Source organism: Hyla sarda, chromosome 10 (genome assembly GCF_029499605.1).
Source record: "Hyla sarda isolate aHylSar1 chromosome 10, aHylSar1.hap1, whole genome shotgun sequence".
Classification (NCBI taxonomy): domain Eukaryota; kingdom Metazoa; phylum Chordata; class Amphibia; order Anura; family Hylidae; genus Hyla; species Hyla sarda.
Window position 1 is genome coordinate 29645430 of NC_079198.1, and position 22929 is coordinate 29668358.

The window sequence follows — 22929 nt, forward strand, 5'->3', positions numbered from 1 at the left end:
ACCCCAGAGGGCCACATCACTCCCTCCCATCATTCTGGTGCATATTAAGCCAGTGTTTCCCAACCAGGGTGCCTCCAGCTGTGGCAAAACTACAACTCCCAGCTTTCCTGGACAGCCTTCGGCTGTCCAGGAAAGCTGTGAGTTGTAGTTTTGCCACAGCTGAAGGCACCCTGGTTGGGAAACACTGAATTAAGCAGACCTCATTGTCCACCCCTCACCTGCGCGACATTGGCGGCCTCAGGAGCGGGTCCATACTGCATGGAGGTGAAGATGTCCCTCACAGAGAGTCTGTCAGTCCCAGTAGAGGCGGCCATGACTTTAGTTCTAAATGACAGCACGTAAATTCTCTGTTCACCACTAGAGGGAGCTCCAGCGCTGCGCAGTAAGGAACACTCCACTTCCGCCGGAAGAAGGTCACATCATTAGACACAACTCGGAATATCATCCGTTCTTTCCTCTCTCTCTCCGTTTGGCTCCATTACATGTGACATTGTTGTTTTAGTGTGTGACTTGTTGTGTTGTCCCGGAGAGAAGAAAAAATTGAGTGTCAGAAATAGAGACGGGAACTGCAGGAAGAAGGTCAGACGGAAGTGTAGGTCCTATCTACCCGGAAGTGTGCGCATGCGCAGACGGTGAGGCAGCTGGTGCTGTTGCTGAGGTGTGTGATGCTGGAGGTGTCTAGGTGATTACTGGGATAACAACAGTTCTGACTGACTCAGAAGTAAGGAGATCCCAGTGCTGGAAGTAGATATGGCAGAGAAGAACACTGCTGGGGGGGAGGGTAGGCGCTCTGTAGGTGTCTGATGGGGGGCAGGCGCTCTGTAGGTGTCTGATGGGGGGCAGGCGCTCTGTAGGTGTCTGATGGGGGCAGGCGCTCTGTAGGTGTCTGATGGGGGCAGGCGCTCTGTAGGTGTCTGATGGGGGGCAGGCGCCCTGTAGGTGTCTAATGGGGGCAGGCACTCTGTAGGTGTCTGATGGGGGCAGGCGCCCTGTAGGTGTCTGATGGGGGGGCAGGCACTCTGTAGGTGTCTGATGGGGGGCAGGCGCTCTGTAGGTGTCTGATGGGGGGCAGGCGCCCTGTAGGTGTCTGATGGGGGCAGGCGCCCTGTAGATGTCTGATGGGGGCAGGCGCCCTGTAGGTGTCTGATGGGGGCAGGCGCTCTGTAGGTGTCTGATGGGGGCAGGCACTCTTTAGCTGTCTGATGGGGGGGGCAGGCACTCTTTAGCTGTCTGATGGGGGCAGGCACTCTGTAGCTGTCTGATGGGGGCAGGTACTCTTTAGCTGTCTGATGGGGGCAGGTACTCTTTAGCTGTCTGATGGGGGCAGGCACTCTGTAGCTGTCTGATGGGGGCAGGCATTCTGTAGCTGTCTGATAGGGGGCAGGCACTCTGTAGCTGTCTGATGGGGACAGGCACTCTGTAGCTGTCTGATAGGGGGCAGGCACTCTGTAGCTGTCTGATAGGGGGCAGGCACTCTGTAGCTGTCTGATAGGGGGCAGGCACTCTGTAGCTGTCTGATGGGGGCAGGCACTCTGTAGCTGTCTGATAGGGGGCAGGCACTCTTTAGCTGTCTGATAGGGGGCAGGCACTCTTTAGCTGTCTGATAGGGGGCAGGCACTCTGTAGCTGTCTGATAGGGGGCAGGCACTCTGTAGCTGTCTGATAGGGGGCAGGCACTCTGTAGCTGTCTGATAGGGGGCAGGCACTCTGTAGCTGTCTGATAGGGGGCAGGCACTCTGTAGCTGTCTGATAGGGGGCAGGCACTCTGTAGCTGTCTGATAGGGGGCAGGCACTCTGTAGCTGTCTGATAGGGGGCAGGCACTCTGTAGCTGTCTGATAGGGGGCAGGCACTCTGTAGCTGTCTGATAGGGGGCAGGCACTCTGTAGCTGTCTGATGGGGGCAGGCACTCTTTAGCTGTCTGATGGGGGCAGGCACTCTGTAGCTGTCTGATGGGGGGGGTGTCGATGGCAGTGCTAGAGAAAATAAAAGTTTTTTATTTTTTTTATTTTAGAGATGATGGAGTCTGACAAGTCACTGCTGTCTGCGGAGATGAATGCAGATATGGAGGAAGTTCTGTATGAGCAGATGCTGATGAAGGTGCGGAACAGAAAGCTTGTCACCTACATGTGTTTGGGGAAGTTGGGTACATCGTGTAATTTACACTACAGCTCCTCCCACAAGGGTTGTCTGGTTTCCTGGAGTGCTGAATATATATATATCTGCTGAGAAAGTGATACATACCTTTCTTTTAGGAATCTAGAAAAGATGGGTAAGAAATTTTGGGAGATGCCATACATATCATGCAGGATTTGCATATTTTTATATGTCCCTGTGAATGTAGTTTATATATGACATGTACACAGATAAGCTGAGCTCATAGCACTTTGCTGGGTAAAAGAGATCTCCTTGGAACTTCTTCATTTTTGATGGGGCTTTTTCTTAAACATAGATGAGTGTAATGTATATAAGCTGATCTTGGCAAGTATCTGGCAATGTAGTCCAGCTCGCTCCACCCGTACTCCCCACCGACACGGATTCGCACCCAGCCTGGTGCACACAAATCCAAATGCAAGAACGGCAATCCAGCGTGGGTAAGTAGAAAATCCAGACTTTATTTACTCACGGTAAAACGGTACAAGCAATCAGCAGATCTCTGACGAAGGGCGCATGCGCCTGAAACGCGTCTGATCTGCTGGTTGCTTGTACCGTTTTACCGTGAGTAAATAAAGTCTGGATTTTCTACTTACCCACGCTGGATTGCCGTTCTTGCATTTGGATATAAGCTGATCTACATGGTTTGCTACATCTGGACTCTTAATGATCTTTACATTCCCTACAGTTCTACTGTTTTGATGGAGGAAAGGATGGTTCCCTGAGGTTCTTGTTTTTTACTAATTCATATTACTTACCTTATTTCAGGCCAAACAAGAAATACAAAGCAGATTGCCAGACTTACAAGAAACAAAGCAGATAAGACCCCAGCCAGGTGAGACTTGGCCACTAACTTATCAAGATTACATTGTGTAGACTGAAATGTATGAGTTAGGGGGACTATCATAGAGGGGTCCTCTACAACTATAGGCAGTCCTCTAATAATGGGGTTGTCCCAGCTCATCCTCTTGATTTTCTGGCTCCTCTATCTGTTTGCGGTTGCTGAAGCTGGTTGAAAAGCCAGAAGCAACCTAAGTGGGGATTGTTATGTAATTTGCGTAACTCCTATATACTTTAATAGTTGTTCAAATGGTGTTTATGTAACTCCTGGAGTTACGTAAACAAAGTAGCCCGTGGGTCTACGCCTATTGCGTAACTTCCATTAAAGGGGTACTCCGGTGGAAAACTATTTTGTTTTTAAATTAACTGGTTCCAGAAAGGTAAACAGATTTGTAAATAACTTCTATAAAAAAAAAAAAAAATCTTAACCCTTTCAATACTTATGAGCTGCTGTTTGCCCAACAGGAAGTTGAGTTGTCCTTTTCTGTCTGTAGCAGTGTTTTTTTGTCTTTACATGTCAGGAACTATCCAGAGAAGAAGCAAATCTCCATAGCAATCCTCTCCTGCTCTGGACAGTTCCTGACATTGACAGAGGTGACAGCAGAGAGCACTGTGGTCAGACAGAGAAAGAACAACTAAACTTCCTCTGGTGCATTCAGCAGCTGATAAGTACTGGAAATGTTAAATGAGTACTGAGGCGCTTTTTATTATTACTCCCCTGTGCTCAGGCTGCAACATGAAACAAAACAAACTTTAACTCTCCTTCCTACATTCCCCGGTTGCGCCGATATCAGTGTTCCGTCCTCCGGTCCCTGTCTTCTTCCGCTTCCTGCTGGATGCCGAGTCACGCTGCTCTCAGCATATCATCGGCCGCAGCGGGACATTGCTGCGGCCAGTGATACGCTGAGAGCAGCGTTACTCACCATCCCTCAGGAAGCGGAAGAAGATAGGGACCGGAGAACGGCACAGCGATATCGGCGCAATGGGGGAATGTAGGAAGGTGAGTTAAAGTTTGTGATACAGGAGCAAAAGAGACTCGGCAACTCACCATTTCTGCAGAAATCAAGTTCCTTTATTCCAGGAGATAAGACGGATGACACATATAGGCAAGGGAGGGCAACAAAAGATGCAGGGGATAGGGGATAAGATGTCAGATCGCCGCGGTCCCGCTGCTGGGGACCCCCGGGATTGCCGCTGTCATTACTGCACATAGCGAGTTCGCTCTGTGCGTAATGACGGGCGATACAGGGGACGGAGCAGTGTGACGTCATCGCTCCACCCTTCGTGACATCACGGTCCGCCCCCTTAATACAAGTCTATGGCCTCCCATAGACTCATATTGAGGGGGGCGGGCCGTGACGTCACGAGGGGCGGAGCCGTGAAGTAACGATGCTCCGGCCCCTGTACTGCCCATCATTACGCACAGAGGGAACTCGCTATGTGCAGTAATGACAGCGGGGTGCCGCAGCGGCAATCCCGGGGGTCCCCAGCAGCGGGACCGCAGCGATCTGACATCTCATCCCCTATCCTTTGGATAGGGGATAAGATGTCTAGGGGCGGAGTACCCCTTTAAAGGGGTACTCAGGTTGAAACCCCTTTTTATTTTATTTTTTTTATTTTTTTTTAAATGAACTGGTGCGAGAAAGTTAAACAGATTTGTAAATTACTTTCTGTCTTGTATATTATTGGGTTCTTGCTTAGTCCCAAAAAATTAGGTAAATTGCCGTAATAAATACAAAATAAATATATACTGGCGCAATAAATAGGATAATTTACAAATCTGTTTCACTTTCTGGCACCAGTTGATTTAAAAAAAAACAAATGTTTTCCACCGGAGTACCCCTTTAACACTGGGTCATGGCCAATGTTATCTGGTGTCCTGTCCAACTCCCTTTCCCTTGTCACTGTGATTGATAAGTCTCTACCTATTTGAGTTTAGGGACAGACTGAGTCATCAAGTAGATTCCCTTTGAACCTTCCCCATTGATAGAAACATTTCTTGAAGTATATCTTTTCTATTGAGTATTTCAAATCATATTGTGTTTTTAATAATGTATTTTTTTTTCACTATATTAGGTTTCTGCATAAAAACACGCACTTCAAAAAATGCCAAAATTTTTATTAACATCTGCAAGTCAAATCAGATCCCAGCTCCCCCGGACCTGTCTGAGCAGGAATTAGTCAGTATCCTGGAATCTGATGATCCCTCTGGGTATCGAGTCCCCATGAGCCTTGGCGAGCCCCACGTAGAAGTTGATAATAGTAAGTAATACTGTGGTGAATGCAAGACAGTGCAAGGCAAGTAAACATAATTCCCTTATAAAGTTACCATTACTTCCTATTGGTTTTAAATATTTTATTATTAAATGATAACAGCGAGGATCAGTGCCTACAATGCAGTGGGACTGTTATACTTTCCACTACATTTGATGACTGTACATAGCCTGGTCTTAGGGTATGTTCACACTACGTAATTCCCGCGTAATTCTGCGAACGGAATTACGTGCTGTGAACATAAACATCAGTGTGAATGGGTTTCAGCGAGACCCGATCACACTGCGAAATTGTCCGCCGCTGAAATTGTTCCGTGCAAAGAAAGAACATGTTCATTCTTTGCGCAGAAGTCCGCAAACACTGCATAGCCGTCAATGGTGACGGCGCAATGCCGCGCGGTCCTACCGCCGAAGTATTGCGGCGGCTGCCAGAATGGAATCTCCGCTCGCAGAATTCTGCGAGCAGAGATTCCGTTCATAATCCGTAGTGTGAACGTACCCTTAAGGTGTCACTTCTCACAATGCTGATCTTTAAAATGGACCTGTGACCAGTTTTTTGGTGTAGAAACACAGGCTATGGATATAAAGGGCTTCTGACCCAGAATTAGTACATACCTTTGTTTTGATAATTGACCTCTTTAGCGCCCATTAAATTGTAACTCAAAAACAGAGAAACAGAACATGGCAACACATCCACAACTTGTACTATGATCCTTTTGCTTTTCAGCAGAATTTTTAAAAACCAACAACCCAGTGGCACTGCCGCCCGACCACACCTCCCCCCAGACAAAGCATCACAGCAACAATGGCCATTGCAAAGCACCACACCAGTGTGAACACCATATGCCATGTGCTCCCTGCCAGAATGCTAAGAGGAAACCCATATGCAATCTCCTGCTGATTGAAAATGCCTGAGGCAATGCTAACACGTGGATGGGATGAACTTTTCTGAGCTTTTGCTGCTAACGGACCCCCCCCCCCCCCCACCCGTACCCCCAACCCAGATTTTAGGACTAGTTGGGAAATCAATTTGAAGCGTGATATCTTGGCACTGGAGAGTCAATTATTAAAGCAAAGTTATGTACAGGTTCAGCTATGCACTTGGAGGGAGATTCATCAAAACCTGTCCAGAGGGATAGTGGTGCAGTTGCCCATAGCAACCAATCAGATTGCTTGTTTCAATTTTAAAGAGGCCTCTAAAAAATGAAAGAAGCGATCTGACTGGTTCTCTTAAAGAGAATGAGGGCTCAGCACAGCTCTCATACGCCCAAGTCCTGACGTTACAGGACCCACAGTCAGTACACCTTCAGCGGGGTGCTCGATCCGAGACACAGAAGTGAATACGAAAAAAGAGAAATGATGATGGCACTCACCACGTACGGGGTAACAGCTGTACTTTATTCGAAAACTGGCAGATTACAGCATGGGGAGGAGGGACGCCAAGAGCGTGTGAAAGCTTTTCCGTGCACCAGGTGCACTTCTTCAGACCACTGAATGGTTGTTATGGGCAACTGCTCCATTTCTCCACTGCATGGGTTTGATAAATCTCCCACTTAGTTTATACAACAAAAACCTGCTGACAGGGGTATTCCAGTGAAAAAAATGTTTTTCCAATATCAACTGGATCCAGTAAGTTAAAGCGATTTGTAAATTACTTCTTAATCCTTCCAGTACTTATCAACTGCTGAAGTTGAGTTGTTGTTTTTTTTTCTGTCTGACAACTGTGCTCTCTGCTGACACCTTTGTCTGTTGTAGGAACTGTCCAGAGTAGAAGCAAATCCCCATAGCAAACCTCTCATGCTCTGGACAGTTCCTGAGACAGACAGAGGTGTCAGCAGAGAGCATTGTGGTCAGACAGAAAAGAACAACTCAACTTCAGCAGCTAAGTACTGGAAGTAATTTACAAATCTATCTGGAGCCAATTGATATGAAAACATTTTTTTTTTTAGTGGAATACCCCTTTGAGTAACAGCCCACACTGCTGAAATTCATCTTGGCCTCTCTGCATTGAATCCGGCGCTCATTTCAGAGATGGTGCAGATATTCAGTGTGAAATTCTGTTTTGGGCCAGGAAAATAGTTCTGCCCCTTATAGACCATTTGCATACCAGACCAAGACAGTACCAACAAGAGAAGAGAATGCTGACAGAAACCCAGCAAGACATATGGCAGGGAAAAGGTTATACAAAGTTTCATGAGACCCTGAGATACATTTTACTTTATTTTAAATCGTTTTATTCATATATGTTTCTTTTATAGATGTTTTTTGCTTTTGCATGCATATTTTGCATGATACATTAATTTTTTTCCAGCAATGGAATTTGGGCAAAAAACACAGAGCAAAAATAATGATCACAATGAGGGAGATTTATCAAAAATTGTGCAGAGGGACAATGGTGCAGTTGCCCATGGCAACCAATCAGATTGCTTCTTTCATTGTTAAAGAACAGAAAAAAAGAAAAAATCATGCGCCCCTTTTGCAGTACTTTGGGATGTTTGGCAAGTGCAAATGAAGAAATCCACTTACCAAGAGATGTTGCGCTGAGGGCACAACACCATGTAGCGTTTTAATAGATAATGCTTTGTGAGCAGCCTTGATCCTCCGGCCAGGTCCTCGCTCACCGGTGCACAACAGTAGAAGAAAAAAAGTGGGAAAATGGATCTTCACCAGGCGCAATTACATTGTAGGATGAAGGTAACTTAAATCATGGATATTACATCACAAAGGGTTTATTAAGCACAACAAACAACGTGTTTCTTGCCCGGAAAGGGCACTTCATCAGGCAATGTGCACATACAGACAACAAACAGCAAGGTTTAAATAGACAGTCCTTAGGTCAATTCAAAGGTTACGTCAATCAGGCTATTCAGAGTAGTTCACTACATTTCGGGTAACCTTCAGTGCAATATTAGAACAATAAATAGTATAAAAACATTCATTAAAATGATGTATTAGGCTGTCTATATATAGATTAAAATATCAGCAAGGTCATATATATAAAAAAATAAAAATAAATTAACATTAATCCCTCCATAGTCTACGACTGGATCAGTGCGTGGAAAAATGTGTGTGGACATGTGTATAGCAGGGGGAAGGCGCCGTAGCTGTGGTAGAGCTGATGAATGAAAAAGCTATGCATAACATAGTGTAGTTAGCAGTGGGCGGAGTTATTGTTATTGGTAAAGATATTTCAGATGAGACCCGACCTGTGATGATGGCTATTGCTGTGTCGAGAGCAACATCTCTGTGGAGAACCGCTGGATCACAGGAGAGCAATGAGTATTTAAATAGAGCTCCACCACTGCAGGTATATAAATGAAGAGCGCTACATCATGGTAGCGCTCTTCATTTATATGATGTAGCGCTCTTCATTTATATACCTGCAGCGGTGGAGCTCTATTTAAATACCCATTGCGTTCCTGTGATCCAGCGGTTCTCCGCGGAGATGTTGCTCCCGACGCAGCAATGTCCACCATCTTAGGTCTGGTCTCTTCTGAAATATGTTTAACAATAACTAACTCCGCCCACTGCTAGCTACACTATGGTATGCATAGCTTTTTCATTCATCAGTTCTACCATGGCTACGGCGCCTTCCCCCTGCTATACACATGTCCACACACATTTTTCCACGCACTGATCCAGTCGTAGACTATGGAGGGATTAATATGTTAATTTTTTATTTTTATATATGACCTTGCTGATATTTTAATCTATGTATAGACAGCCTAATACATCATTTTAGAGAATGTTTTTTATACTATTTATTGTTCTGATATTGCAATGAAGGTTACCCAAGATGTAGTGAACTACTCTGAATAGCCTGATTGCCGTAATCTTTGAATTGACGTAATGACTGTCTCTTTAAATGGGCACTGTCAGATACAAAAACTTTTGATATGTTGTAAAGCATGTATAACCAATAGGTTTTGCAGTTGCTTTAATTATAAAATTTTCAGTATTTCATACTGAAAAAGCCAGTCAAACAACTGCCCCCCTCTGCCTGCTTGGACACATACTAGTCCTGCTGTGTGAATGCGTCATCACCTATGTCATGGACACACTTCCTTGATTGACAGCTGTGAGTGCAGGGCTCAGAGCTGGAGGAAAAATCCTCCCACTGTCATCTTGTGTCCCGCTACTGTCAGTGAGGACAAGCTGGGAGTTGTAGTTTTGCTAATGCTAGGGGAGATATGAGCAGACAGCATACTGAGGGAGGGGGCGGAGACCTGCACAGTGAGGCACTTTGGGAGGAATTCAGACTGGTGAGCTAAATTTAAAGTATAATAAAAAAATAAATAAAGGGGCTAAGATGTCAGATTGCCGGGTCCCGCTGCTGGGGACCCCCGGGATCTTGGCTGCAGCACCCCGCTATCATTACTGCACAGAGCAGACTCGCTCCATGCGTAATGACCAGCAATACAGGGGCCGGAGCATCGTTACGTCACGGCTACGCCCCCTCATGACGTAACAGCCCTCCCCCTCAATGCAAGTCTATGGGAGGGGGCGTGGCGGCCATCACGCCCCCTCCCATAGACTTGCATTAAGGGGGTGGGCCATGACGTACCGAGATGGCAGAGCTGTGATGTCACGATGCTCCGGCCCCTGTATCGCTGGTCATTACGCACGGAGCGAGTCTGCTCTGTGCAGTAATGATAGCGGGGTGCTGCAGCCAAGATCCCGGGGGACCCCGGCGATCTGACATCTTATCCCCCTATCCTTTGGATAGGGGATAAGATGTCTAGGGGCGGAGTACCCCTTTAAACCTTGCTGTTCGTTGACTGTATGTGCACATTGCCTGATGAAGTGCCCTTTCCAGGCAAGAAACGCATTGTTTGTTGTGCTTAATAAACCCTTTGTGATGTGATATCCATGATTCAAGTTACCTTCATCCTACACTGTAATTGCTCCTGGTGAAGATCCATTTTTCCACTTTCATTTTAAAGAGACCTGTGGATAATAAAATAAGCAATCTGGTTGCCATGGGCAACTGCGCCACTCTTCCTTTACACAGGTTTTGCTAAATCTCCCCCAATGTGTACAGAAGAACACAACAAAATGGCTGCAGAGTTGTAAAATGGGTGGAGAACGGGTGCTTTGGGGGCTAGTACAAACTCCAGTGGGCTGTTAAATTCCACACATAATTTCTGCTTTAATTCTGCAATTATCTATGTACTGATTTGCATAGTAAAATGTAGCTTATTCACAGCATGGAAGAATATAAAGTTTTTATTCATTTTTCATACAGGTGGAGGTGGCTGCACGGCCTATGACATAGTGATAAACAGCACGTTCTTTGAGAAAATTAAGGTAACCATAAAATGCAATATCTGTAGCTAAAACTGCCTTCTAATGAGATGCTACATGCGAAAAAGGTTGCTCTCTATATATACATTATCATTATTTTTTAACCTTTTTCAGCAGAATAATGAGCTTTTCATGGAATTCTTTATTACTGTGGCAATGGAAGGACTTGAGAACAAGTATGAAATGGAGCTCTCCAGAGGTAAACACTAAATTGCTTGTTTTTCTTTTTCTAAAAATCTCGAGATGTCAACATTTTTGATAGGTCGGGGATAGTGCTAGATATAGCTTGGAGAAGCAGCGTGCTTTACTCCCCAGCTCGGAGCTCACTTTAACCTCAATGCTGAAGATGTTCGCCATTATAGTCTATGGAGCCCATGTCCTGGAGTGAGCCAAGTAAGCACTGAGGCAGTAGGTGAAATGCACTGCTGCAGTTACCCAGCGCCACCACTGCACAGTATACAGATCCAAGGCTTCTGGTTTCTGTGTGTACATCCTGGCGCCACAGCAGAGCTGACCATTGATTCCTGTGGTAAGGCTATTGATTATTTTTGTTTGAAAACCCCTTTAGTGTTTCCTTTGTCCATAGGGAAGCGCTGATGTTGACACCCCCTCTTACTCTTATGCTGCACCCTACACTCCGCTTCGGGAGATCCTCCTAACAAAAGGGACTGTTAAACAGTCAACCCCTTAAATTTTTTAATAGTGTTACATTGCCATGTGAAGTACTGGGGTTTTAGATGAGTGATCTTCTAAAATGTTTTCTTTTGGTGAAAATGAGACCCATTTTAAATATAGGTAGCTCCAATTGCTCGATTTATTTAGTTTATGACAGGAGGACTTTATTCTTAGCTTCGCTCATGGCATGGGGAACAAAGTACTATTCGAAACATTAAAGCGTACCCGTCAGATCCAACAAAAAAAACTTTTTTTTAATAGATCACTCAGTACCTAATCCTGACCATGTACATCTAATTTGTATGTGTCTAGCACCTTTTTATAAATTTTTTTATTACACTTAAATTTAGCTCACTAGTCTAAATTCCTCTCAAAGGGAGGGGGCGTGGCCTCACTGTGCAGGTCTCCGCCCCCTCCCTCAGTATGCTGGCTGCTCACATCTCCCCTAGCATTAGCAAAACTACAACTCCCAGCTTGTCCCCACTGACAGTGGGAGGATTTTTCCTCCAGCTGTGAGCCCTGCGCTCACAGCTGTCAATCAAGGAAGTGTGTCCATGACATAGGTGATGATGCATGGACACAGCAGGACTAGTATGTGTCCAAGCAAGCGGGGGGAGGGGGGCAGTTGTTTGACTCGCTTTTTCAGTATGAAATACTGAAACATTTCTAATGAAAGCAATTGCAAAACCTATTGGTTTTGCATGCTTTACAACATATCAAAAGTTTTTGTATTTGACTGTGCCCATTTAACAATAATCTTTGATTTCCTTTTAGAATGGCGAATGCTTAAAAATCGAAAGTTCATGGGCTCCATCTTTGACCAGAATATCAGAACAAAATCCAAACCCATGATCCAGGAAATGGATACAAAGTAAGTTTTGGCCAAATTACAATTTATATATTTTGTGTATTAGAAACCATGAAGTTTCAGGCTTTAAAATACAAACATAGGTTCATAGTTTATTAGGAAAAAGTCACTATGAGGCTGATGCCAACTGCCTCATAACGGGGAGAAAAATTCCTTCTTTACTCCAATCTTAGAATAAATCCCTGGAGCAATGTTCTATCCTTAAAAATCTAGTTTCAGAGTTTCGGCGCAGCCATACTGGAGGACCTAAAAATTGGTCCAGACGCAATAATTTACATATCGTGGGGGTGAAGGAAGAAATCGAATTGTTGCTTTCAATTACAATTTCCTGCAATCCTGAAAGTCTATGAGGACGACGGTTCTGTTACCACCTACACTACTCCAGCTGCTGCGGCCGCCCTGGACTCTTTACCGTCCTCCTCCCAACGCAGTGCGTGACAAAGTGGCGCCACCACCAACTGTTCCCATTCTCCAATTGGTTACCTCCGTTCACCTTATTCCTCCCAGGGTCATCACCGCAAGAGACAGTGGTCACAAAGACGACGTGGCAGTACTGACCGCTCTCCATCTCCTTACTGACTTTCCTGCCTGCCCTTGGGATGTGGTTCCTGAGCTGTTTTTTTTTTTTCCCCTCCCTGCCGCCTGCACTACTGACTGGTGATGTTATCTGTTTGTTTCTTCCCTAATGGACAGGGTCCCTGTTATTCTCTAGTGGCCCTTTAATTTTTCTGCTGTCAATGGGTGGTCCTGTTCATAGGTGGGGGAGGGGGGAGAGGTTACTGCCTTGTGTTGGTTTACATGTGCGAAAAAAAGTCCTTTACCCATGCCTCGGGAGAGGTTTACCTCTTTTATGCACCCGGATGGGCACCTTTTCGGTTGATTTTTTTTTTCTTTTTTTGTGTGTGTGTGTGTTCGTTTTGTGTTGGGTGGTTCTCTGTTATTTGTCTCCAGACACCACCCTGTGTCTTTTGTACCTTTAGTTAGTCCCCTCCCTCTGCAACCATTCCCTTGTCTCCACTTGCTCTATACTAGGTATTGTCGCCATCTCCCCCAAGCCCTTTGTTGCTGCTTCCTCCTCAATCCTCTTCTGATTCTCGTCCAGTGCTTGGTTGGGTTCTTTCATCACTGCTTTATCCACGGTTACTGTGATTACATGGAACGTCAAGGGGCTGCGCTCCCCTCACAAAAGGCGCCTAATTCTTAGACATCTAAAACGCCTTAAGCCTGATATTGTACTCCTCCAGGAGACTCATTTAGCCCAAGGGGACTTTTTCAGAATGCAGGAACAATGGGTTGGCCATGTATATGGTTTGCCGGCTCTGGAAGGTAGGGCTGGAGTTCTCACACAAATCTTTCCCTTTTACACTGGTATCGCATACTGCAGACTCGGAGGGAAGAGTGTCTCATCTTTTATTAGACCACCATGGTGAATTTTTTTATATCTGTAATATTTATGCCCCCAAAGGTGACAACCAGCCTTTCTTTCAATCCCTCGCCCTGTCTGCTCAATGGCATCGGGAATCTTTTCGGATTTTGGGCAGGGATCTCAATAAGGTATTAGACCCTTTAGTTGATAGGAAGGGTTCTACTCTTCCTCTTCCCCAATCCGCTTGCACAATCGAGTGCTCATAGAGATGACTGGTTTACAAGATGCATGGTGTACTCTTCTTCTGGATAGCTGGGAGTTCACTCATTTCTCCATTGCCCACCAGTCGTGGTCCCGCATTGATTATCTCTTTCTTAGCTCCCCACTTGCTTGTAGAGTGCGTCGGGTGGACATTTCAGACCTGGTGATCTCAGGCCATGCAGCGGTGGTGCTTGAGCTCCAGCCATCTTGCCCTAGAGGTTTGGATTATATATGGCGGTTTCCATCTTTTCTGGCCAAGGAAGAATCCTTTAGTCGACCAGCTGAGGGCATGGTGGCTGGAGTTTGACTCGGACAATAAGACTCATAGGACAGATCCCCAGCTCGACTGCTTAAAGGGGTATTCCGCCCCTAGACATCTTATCCCCTATCCAAAGGATAGGGGATAAGATGTCAGATCGCCGCGGTCCCGCTGCTGGGGAGCCCCGGGATCCCCGCTGCGGCACCGCGCTATCATTACAGCACAGAGCGAGTTCGCTCTGTGCGTAATGACGGGCGATACGGGGAACGTAGCAGCGTGACGTCATGGCGCCGCCCCTCGTGACATCACGGCCCGTCCCCTTAATGCAAGTCTATGGCAGGGGGCGTGACCACCTCCCATAGACCACGCCACCTCCCATAGACTTGTATTGAAAGGGGCGGGCCGTGACATCACGAGGGGCGGAGCCGTGACATAACGATGCTCTGGCCCCTGTACCGCCCATCATTACGTGCAGAGCGAACTCGCTCTGTGCTGTAATGATAGCACAGTGCCGCAGCGGGGATCCCAGGGGTCCCCAGCAGCGGGACTGCGGCGATCTGACATCTTATCCCCTATCCTTTGGATAGGGGATAAGATGTCTAGGGGCGGAATACCCCTTTAAGTGATAATTCGTAGGAAATTACTGGCCCACTTATCTGCCATGAGGCATAATTATGCGCTAGCTAGTGACGCCCTATGTGATGCTTATGCCCGTTTATTAGGCTCCGCAACAGAGGCCTGTAGGGAGGAATAGGGGGGAGGCGAGGTCCGTCTTTGAATTATGGCTTGACAGGAGGGAAAGGTAGCACCGCTCACAGTTTGACACTGATCTATTTTGTCAGGGCAACAAGGCAGGGCGCTTTTTGGCCCGCCTTGCTAAAGGCTGTTATTTACCCTCCCCTGCAGTGGCTCTACGTGATCGGGCTGGGGTGGTGCAAACTGATCCTCACCTTGTTATTGGTCTCCTGGCTGATTTCTATGAATCGTTATATGCGGACTCTCCCTGATTTTTTCAAGACTGCTTTCCCTCCCGTCTCTTACAGACGATCAGAGGAACAGTCCAAATTGTGCGGTGACTGAAGAGGAGGTGCGTTGTGCTATTAAACATCTTCATAACGGCAAGGCTTCGGGCCCGGATGGCTAACCTGGTGAGTTCTACAAGTCCTCACAGTGCATCTTTGGCGAATATTAAGGTACTGCTGTAGCCCAGTAAAGATTCCCTAGACCCTGGCCCATTTCGGTCAATCTCGTTGATCGACCAGGATATTAAACTACTCTCTAAGATAATGGCTGATCGCTTGCCACGGTTTCTGCCGGGACTTGTGGGATCTCATCGGGTGGGTTTTATTCGCAACCGCTCGGCCACTATTAATAACCGCAAAGTTCTTACTGTTTTAGATACTCTGCAGTGCCATTCCCAGGCCAATACCAAGCCGGTCCTTCTGGCCCTAGATACGTTAAAAGCCTTTGATAATGTTCACTGGGATTGGCTGGGTTTGGTGCTGGACAGGTTCGGAATCACAGGGGCTTTCCGTACCAACTTATCAGGTATGTACACGACCCCTTGGGAGCGGGTCTACACACCGGGCATTTTATCTTCTCTGTTTGATGACATTCTTATCTTCCTTAATGACCCCTCTCGCTCCCTGACAGGTTTACTTGATAGTCTACAAGTTTATGGCTCCTTCTCCGGATATAAGATCAACGTGACGAAGACCAAACTTTTAGGATTGCTCATTCGGGGTTAAGGGTGGCCCCCACCTAAATTACATATTTGGGCCTCAAAATTGGGAAAACTTCGGAGTACCTCTATACTTTAAATTTACCCCCCTTTAATTGCGACCGTTCGTGCGGAGTTGCAGAGGTGCAGTGGCCTCTCACTTACCTTTATGAGCCATTGTCATCTCATTAAGATGATCAGCTTCCAATGACTCCTTTACCCTTTGCAAACCCTGCCACTCTTGTTGAAACGTGGATGTCCAATCCCTTACCTCGGCTTTCACATCTTTCATTTGGGCTGGCAAACGACCCTGAATCGCTCTCCAAAGTTGATGTTGTCTAAGGTTGGCGGGGGCCCAAGTTTCTCTAATATTAGAGGATATAATCTGGTGTGCTCTTTTAGATATGTTGTTGACTGGCTCCATGGTTCGTCTTTTCATGTTAATCTACCGCTAGAAAGAGTGCTGGCTGCCCCATGGGATTTGGCGGCTTTTCTCCATACCACCTACTCTTCCTGGCTTGTTCAGATGATACACTCTATCCTCCTCCGAGATACGGTGGTTGCTTGGAAGGAAGTGCGTAAATTGCTTCACTTACCCTTTCTCCTGTTTAAACATATGCCCCTGCGAGGTCATCCTGACTTTTGCCCGAGATGGCGCTTTCCCTGGGTTTACTGTATGGTATGGAAAGGGCCTTGTTAAAGTTGGTGACCTTATGGATATTCCTAACTGCAAGTGGTCCTCGGCAATGGCCGTTTTGGAATGTTTCAATTTACCTCCCTCCCATGCGCTTGCTATTAACCAGGCTATCTCATTTTGTAGGTCTAGATAGCGCAATTTGGATAGTGAAGCCCCTACCCATTTCCTTGATAATCTAATTGGCACCAGCCCTCGCAGAGTCTCTATTTAGTTTTTATACAATACTGTTCGAGACTCCTTTCTAAAAGTAAGTACTGACACCCTGTTCGATTCTTGGCGGGCTTGGATACCCGATGAGGACATCTCGAACTGCATTTTCCGTGGCTGGCAGGTTGTCAGGAACTGCATAATCAATTAGCGCTGGCGGGAAACATACTTTAAATTAGCCCATAAGGCTCTTTACGGTTTTAATATTCTACAGTCTACCTCATTCCCAGATAGACTTTCAGAATGTCCAAAATGCTCCCAACCGCTAATGAACCTGTGGCACGGTGTGTGGACCTGTTCGTCTACAGTAAAGTGCAGTACTGGTCAGCAGTGCTGACTCACATACTAACCCATTGGAAAGTTCCACTTACTCCTCAGGCTGTTTTGTTCCACCAGCTTAGACCTCCAGAATCTGTCTCGAATGACTCTAGGCCACCCAAGCTGCCCACGATGGTTAGTATAGTGTTGTTTGTAGCCCTCTGCTGCCTCTTTCACTCCTGGTTGTCCATGCCACCTCTCCACCCCCGGATATCCTTCTTTTAGTCTCTCAATTGAAACTTTACTGTGGGGTCGATAGGTTGGACACCGACCGTCATAAGAACACGGAACCAAAAGGTTCTTCAATAAATGGAAATCTTTCATAATTACACATTATACTGAGGCAGAAATAGCTGAGTTGGTTCGCCTGTTTTGTTTGACTGAATGGTATAGTTTAGAAGCCCTGAAGGATACCTTGAGTGCCTTACGAGTCCCCGACTGACGCTGCCTTAACCCTTAAGTGCTTTCGCGGTCTTTAACCTGTCTTGTGCATTCTGTTTCTGCTGAGGTCTGGACGTTATCTGCTGCCGTGTCTCTGCCTCTGTTTCATGGATAATATATTTATATATATATTTTTTTTTTGAGGGGTTTTGGATTTGGGTTCTTGGGGATGCCCGTATAATTCCAGTCCTACACGGGGTTTGTTTTATGCTGCGCTGGTTGCTATTCTGTTTATTTATTTATTTTTTTAGGTACTCTGTTTTGTGGTTCTTATTATTGCATGTTTATGTACTTTCTGTAAAATGCCTAATAAAAATGTAAAAAAATAAAATAAAATCTAGTATCAATTACCTGTAATATTATATTTTTACAAAAAAACATCCAGGCCTTCATGGACTTGTTTATTCAGTCAGACATCACAACATCATGTGGAAGAGAGTTCCATATGATGGCAGTGAAACCTTCTTTCCTCTAGACCAGTGTTTCCCAAACGCGGTCCTCAAGCACCCACAACAGGTCATGTTTTCTGGATTTCCTTAGTCTTTCACATGTTATTTAACTGTGGTGATGCCTGAGTTATTGACCATAATTATATCACCTGTGAAAGACTAAGAAAATACAGAAAATATGACCTGTTGGGGGTGCTTGAGGACCATGTTTGGGAAACACTGCTCTAGATGTAGAGGATGCCCCCTTGTCATGGTTACCGGCCTAGGTATAAAAAGATCACTAGAAAGATCTCTGCACTGTCCATTCATATGTTTTTACATTGTGAAAAGACCACGAGCCCTCTAAATAATCCCAAGATTGATAACCTGTCTTGGTCCTGTAATCCTCACATACCATTTTTGTTGCCCTCCTCTGCACCCTCTTCCATTCAGACATGTCCTTTTTATATACTGGTGCCCAAAATTGGACATAATACTCCATATGTTGTCTTGCTGTAGAGGTACTAACTCTGAACTGACAATCCCCTTATCTGCCAACTATGCAAAGTTGTTGGGGTGTGCCAGATCATGGCGGGCCTCCCTGACCCTCATCCCTCTATCCCCCTTCAGTCACAAATCTACCTGCCCCTTTTAATGTTTTAGTCTCTTACTCTCTCAAAGCGAGCCATATCAAGTACAGGTAAACATTGACCAGAACAGGAATTATAGGCTGGTCCTAAACACCTTGGGGCAGCTCCTCTACAGACAGATCTGACAGCATCTTGTCCCATCCCTGTGCCCCCTTAATGGCAGCCCATGACCAAATTTCTGCCAGATCTATGAGGCCAACCAGACATCAGAGTTTGTCTTATACTTTCAGACATCAGCAGGATCTCGGAACTGTGGTCACTTTGAATGTGCATCTCATCAGGATAAACTCTGTCCACATGTCCTATTATTAACCTTATGAGCTTTCCTCTTTGAGCCATAGCAGAGAGCTGCTGACTATCGGTGAGTCTGTGATGGTCTTGGCTTGTCGGTATATTACCTGGACCGCGTTTAATAGAATCTGTGTCATAGAAGATTCCATTTCCCTGCAGGGGCTGCAATATAACTGTTACCCTGGGAGATGTTGCTGGTGTCTTAAAGAAGGGTTATCATGGTTAAATGAGATTTTTTGTACTCACCGTGAAATCTCTTTTTCTAATCCTTCATTGGGGGACACAGATACTGATGGGTATATGCTCTTGCCACTAGGAGGGGCTGAAACTAAGGAAAAAAAAGTCAGCTTCTGCCTGGCAGGATATACCCGCCCACTGGAAGTGAGGAATCAGTTTTGTCACAAAGCAGTCAAAGAAGCCAACATGAGAGATGTCCGAAGGACCATATAAGGGAATCCCGGATAAAAACCCCAGAACCGGAAAAGATCATCCGGACAAGACATGAATAAAGGGGTGGGTGCTGTGTCCCTCATTGAAGGCTACGAGAAAGAGATTTTACGGCGAGTACAAAAAATATCCTTTTCTCGGTCGCTCTTCATTGGGGGACACAAATACTAATGGGACATACCAAAGCAGACCCCTAGGGTGGGAAAAACAACCACCTGAAAAAGGAAGCCTGTTCAGAGACTGAACCCTAGACATCCATAAGGCTCATGGACAAGACCCTGGCTAAAAGGTAACCGAGGCCCGCAAACAGAGCGTCCGGATGGTCCCACCGACCATGGAGATGGACTAGGATGCCAAGAAAGGGACCGTCCTAGTAGAGACTCTAAACCAATAGTCCCCACAGAGACACAAGAGAGGGTCATCTCGGAGGCTAGATGGGCCGTAACCATCCTGGTAGGAGGTAGGAAAACCACTCTAAGGAAGCACAGAACCAGACAGGGGGCTAGTCCGACTGGTAAACACACAAAAAAGAAGGAACTCCAAGAAAACCCCATCCAGACAATCAACCAATTCAAGAGAGCAGGGCGACTGAGCAGAAGGCGAGCACAGACAGGGTGGAGACCAGAACCTCCGGAAGACGAGGAAGAGATGGGAACCGTCTCCGGAGAGGCATGGTGAACAAAACCAATGACATGACCCAAAAAGTTGCAGGCTCCAAAACCACTGTCCCAGGGTACGCCGCGAGCACCCAGGAAGAAGAGCAGAGAGTATGACACAGAGCATGAACAGCAGAAAAGAACGTGACGAGGAAACCACATCTGGGCGAACGTAGCAACCTCGGGTACCCTGTGACAATAAACCAAGGTATGGAGGAGACATCGGAGTCCCTGGAGAGACCTGAACCCTGGACATTGGTGCCAGGTAAGATACAAAGGAGGAGGAGTATACGTGTCAACATACAGCATGGGGAGGTACACCTCATTGGGGCGAAACCCTGGACCCTAAGAAAAAGGGCCTGAAGCTGTGTCAACTGCTGAGAGAGCACATGTCCCACAGTATGGAAAACACCAAGTTCTCAGCAGACCAACGTCACGCCCTAAGAAGAGAACAAAGATGGCTGCTGTTTCTGCGAAGGTCTATTGAATCTGCCGGAAACATCCACATCCTATCGTCCAATGGTGCTACACTCAAGGACCGCCGTCGCAGACACAAGACAGGAAGATGCATGCGGTGCCGCAAACCATGCAGACACAGTCTGACTCGCTGGTATAAGTTCCGCTGGTAGAAGTTCCAATGAACCATAGAGACACTCTTTCGGGACCTCACAGAGAAGTGGGGGGAACCGGACATCAGCTGCGGAAGTGGCAGGTATCAGGTAGGTGACATGGAGGATCAGAAACATCATGCAGACACCGGCTGGCTAAGTGGTATAGCCATGGAACAAACCAACACTGTGTTCAGAACCACACACCAAAAGTGGGTTACCAGCCTTCAGCCGCGATAGCGGCAGGCATGTGGTAGGGAACTGGTAGGGAACCCTGCAAATCTCAATATGGAGCAATGTATGGGGCCCATATACATGTATGGGGCACTTATACAGAACCACACCTTGTTAGTGGGTTACCTGAACTTCCGCCATTGTGCGGGAAGTGCATGGTAGCAAACCATGCGGATGACAGTCTGGCTGACTGGTAAAAGATCCCTGAACCTGCAGGGTCACTCCATGGAGCCTTCCCACCAAATGTGGGGTACTGGAGTACGCTAAGCTAAAGGGCAACCTGGTGGTGTAGAAGATCATGCAGACCAAAGACTGGCTGACTGGCATACAGTCCCTCGTACCTGCCAGGGACACCCTTCCAGATTCCTCACACCAGGAGGGAGGTACGGGAAACCCCAGCCATACACGCAGAAGCCCTGTCATGGGAGGCAGATGGCGGCAGAGACCATGCAGACAACGGTTTGGCTTATCCATAGGGTACACCTCCAGGTGCAGGTCAGAGGCGATAAGGTGACCAGAGCACAGATAGGTGATCACTATGCCCCTTTGTAGCATGGGGGAGGGCCCAGGAGCCATGGGTAGTATCCCCGTCATACTGGGTGATTGGGAGAGGATGAGGAGCCAGGGATTGTATCCCCGTCACCCTGTATAGAGTCCGTAGGACACAGAGTCACTTCTTCGGAACATGTGCTCTAGCAGGGGCGTACCGGAACTCCCGCTGCGGATACAGCAGTCACGTGATAAGTGAAAGGCAGCGGAAGAACCACGCAGACCACTGTCTGGCTTACTGGTATAGGGTCCATAGCATACGCCGGGTCACTCCTTCGGACACCTCGCACTAGCAGTGCAGTACCGGAATACCAGCCACGGATGCGGCAGCTATGAGATGAGTGACAGGTGGCAGAGGAAACCATGCAGACCATTCGCTGGCTTATTGGTATCAGGTCCAGTCCATGCCCACGCAGGGTCACTTCCACGGAGACCTCACACTAAAAGTGGGGATCCGGAGCACCAGCCGCGGATGTGGCAGACATGATTGGAGACCTATGGAGGGGGGATCCTAAGAACAGCCCTAACTAGAAAACAATTTAAAAAAAAACAGGTCTGGAGAACTCCAGACCTGTGCCTTGCCTCCTACTGACACTAAGCTAAACTGATTACCTCACTTCCAGTGGGCGGGTATATCCTGCCAGGGAGGAGCTGACTTTTTTCCCTTAATGTCAGCGCCTCCTAGTGGCAAGAGCATCTACCCATCAGTATATGTGTCCCCCAGTGAAGAGCCACCGAGAAATCCCCTTTTAAAGAGGTTATCACTAGGATATGACCTCACAATATAATCTGTGGACCCCCACTAATCCTGAGGAAGAAGTTAATGGAGACAGCTACTGTTGCCTGCAAAGCTGTGTGGCTTTGCACTGCTTTGCAGGGAAAAATGGTCAATGGGCCTAAATGCTTAATCAGTGTGTGTTCCTGAGGTCAGAACCCCACCAATCATTATGTCATGGCATATCCTAGTGAGATTTCTTTAACCATTTTAATGACTATACAATTTATATAATATGTATTTTTTATGCCTTCCAGACCTTCCCAGGTCACTCCAACCAAGCCCCTCATCTCGGAAGTTGAAAGGTTTGTTGTGTAGTCTGCTGTATGCATTCATTATTTAGAATTCATTCAATAATTAATTGTTTACCAGTTTCATAGAAATTAATTCATGTTAATTTTTTCAGTTCTCCTGTAAAACCAGAGTACACTATTGTGGCAGAACCTCCTGAAGGACACCCCAGTTTTCTAGTGGCTGAAATCTCCTTACCTAAAGTGGTGAGAATTTACAGGTTTTAAATGATAAATGCATTCCATTTACAAAAGACAAACCTATAACAAATAGGCTTACTGTTTTACAAGTCAGTGCCTTTCTTGTGCTGCTGGTTCCCCCACTGCAGTCTTTTGCCATTGTAGACCTTTTATGTGTTGATCTGCGCCGTGTTAACAGCAGCCAATTGCTGAAAAAGAGCAGTGATATTGAATTTTTTTTTTTAAACATGTTGGGTTGTTTTTAAAAAGTTGGGTCGTTTAGAATTACAATAACCCAACGCTGAATAGAATCAGAATAAATATGCTTCAGTTTGTTCTCTGTTTTGACATGCCAAGGGAACAATGGATTTGTAGCTTTATATAAAAGAAAAAGCCCTCCAACCCCTAATACATTAAATTAAAGGGGTTAGCCAGGAAAAA

At 46.4% G+C, this 22929-nt stretch overlaps 2 protein-coding genes across 8 annotated transcripts in view; one reads left to right on the plus strand and one right to left on the minus strand.

Annotated features, from left to right (window-relative positions):
• Positions 1-351, minus strand: part of ALDH16A1 (aldehyde dehydrogenase 16 family member A1) — a 120775-nt gene extending 120424 nt beyond the window's left edge. Inside the window, exon 1 of the mRNA XM_056544378.1 lies at positions 219-351. Within this exon, the coding sequence (XP_056400353.1) occupies positions 219-314 (96 nt within the window). The 5' untranslated portion in view covers positions 315-351. The remainder of the gene's footprint in view (positions 1-218) is intronic.
• An 87-nt stretch (positions 352-438) lies between these two features.
• The window catches only part of PIH1D1 (PIH1 domain containing 1), a 27420-nt gene continuing 4929 nt past the window's right edge, over positions 439-22929 (plus strand). Inside the window, exons 1-9 of one of the 7 annotated variants that reach the window (XM_056544388.1) lie at positions 439-579; positions 2012-2097; positions 2920-2986; positions 5068-5253; positions 10510-10571; positions 10683-10767; positions 12018-12114; positions 22276-22323; positions 22425-22515. In XM_056544388.1, the coding sequence (XP_056400363.1) occupies positions 2014-2097; positions 2920-2986; positions 5068-5253; positions 10510-10571; positions 10683-10767; positions 12018-12114; positions 22276-22323; positions 22425-22515 (720 nt within the window). In that variant the 5' untranslated portion in view covers positions 439-579; positions 2012-2013. The other 6 variants (XM_056544387.1, XM_056544386.1, XM_056544383.1 and 3 more) reach the window with 6 other exon arrangements.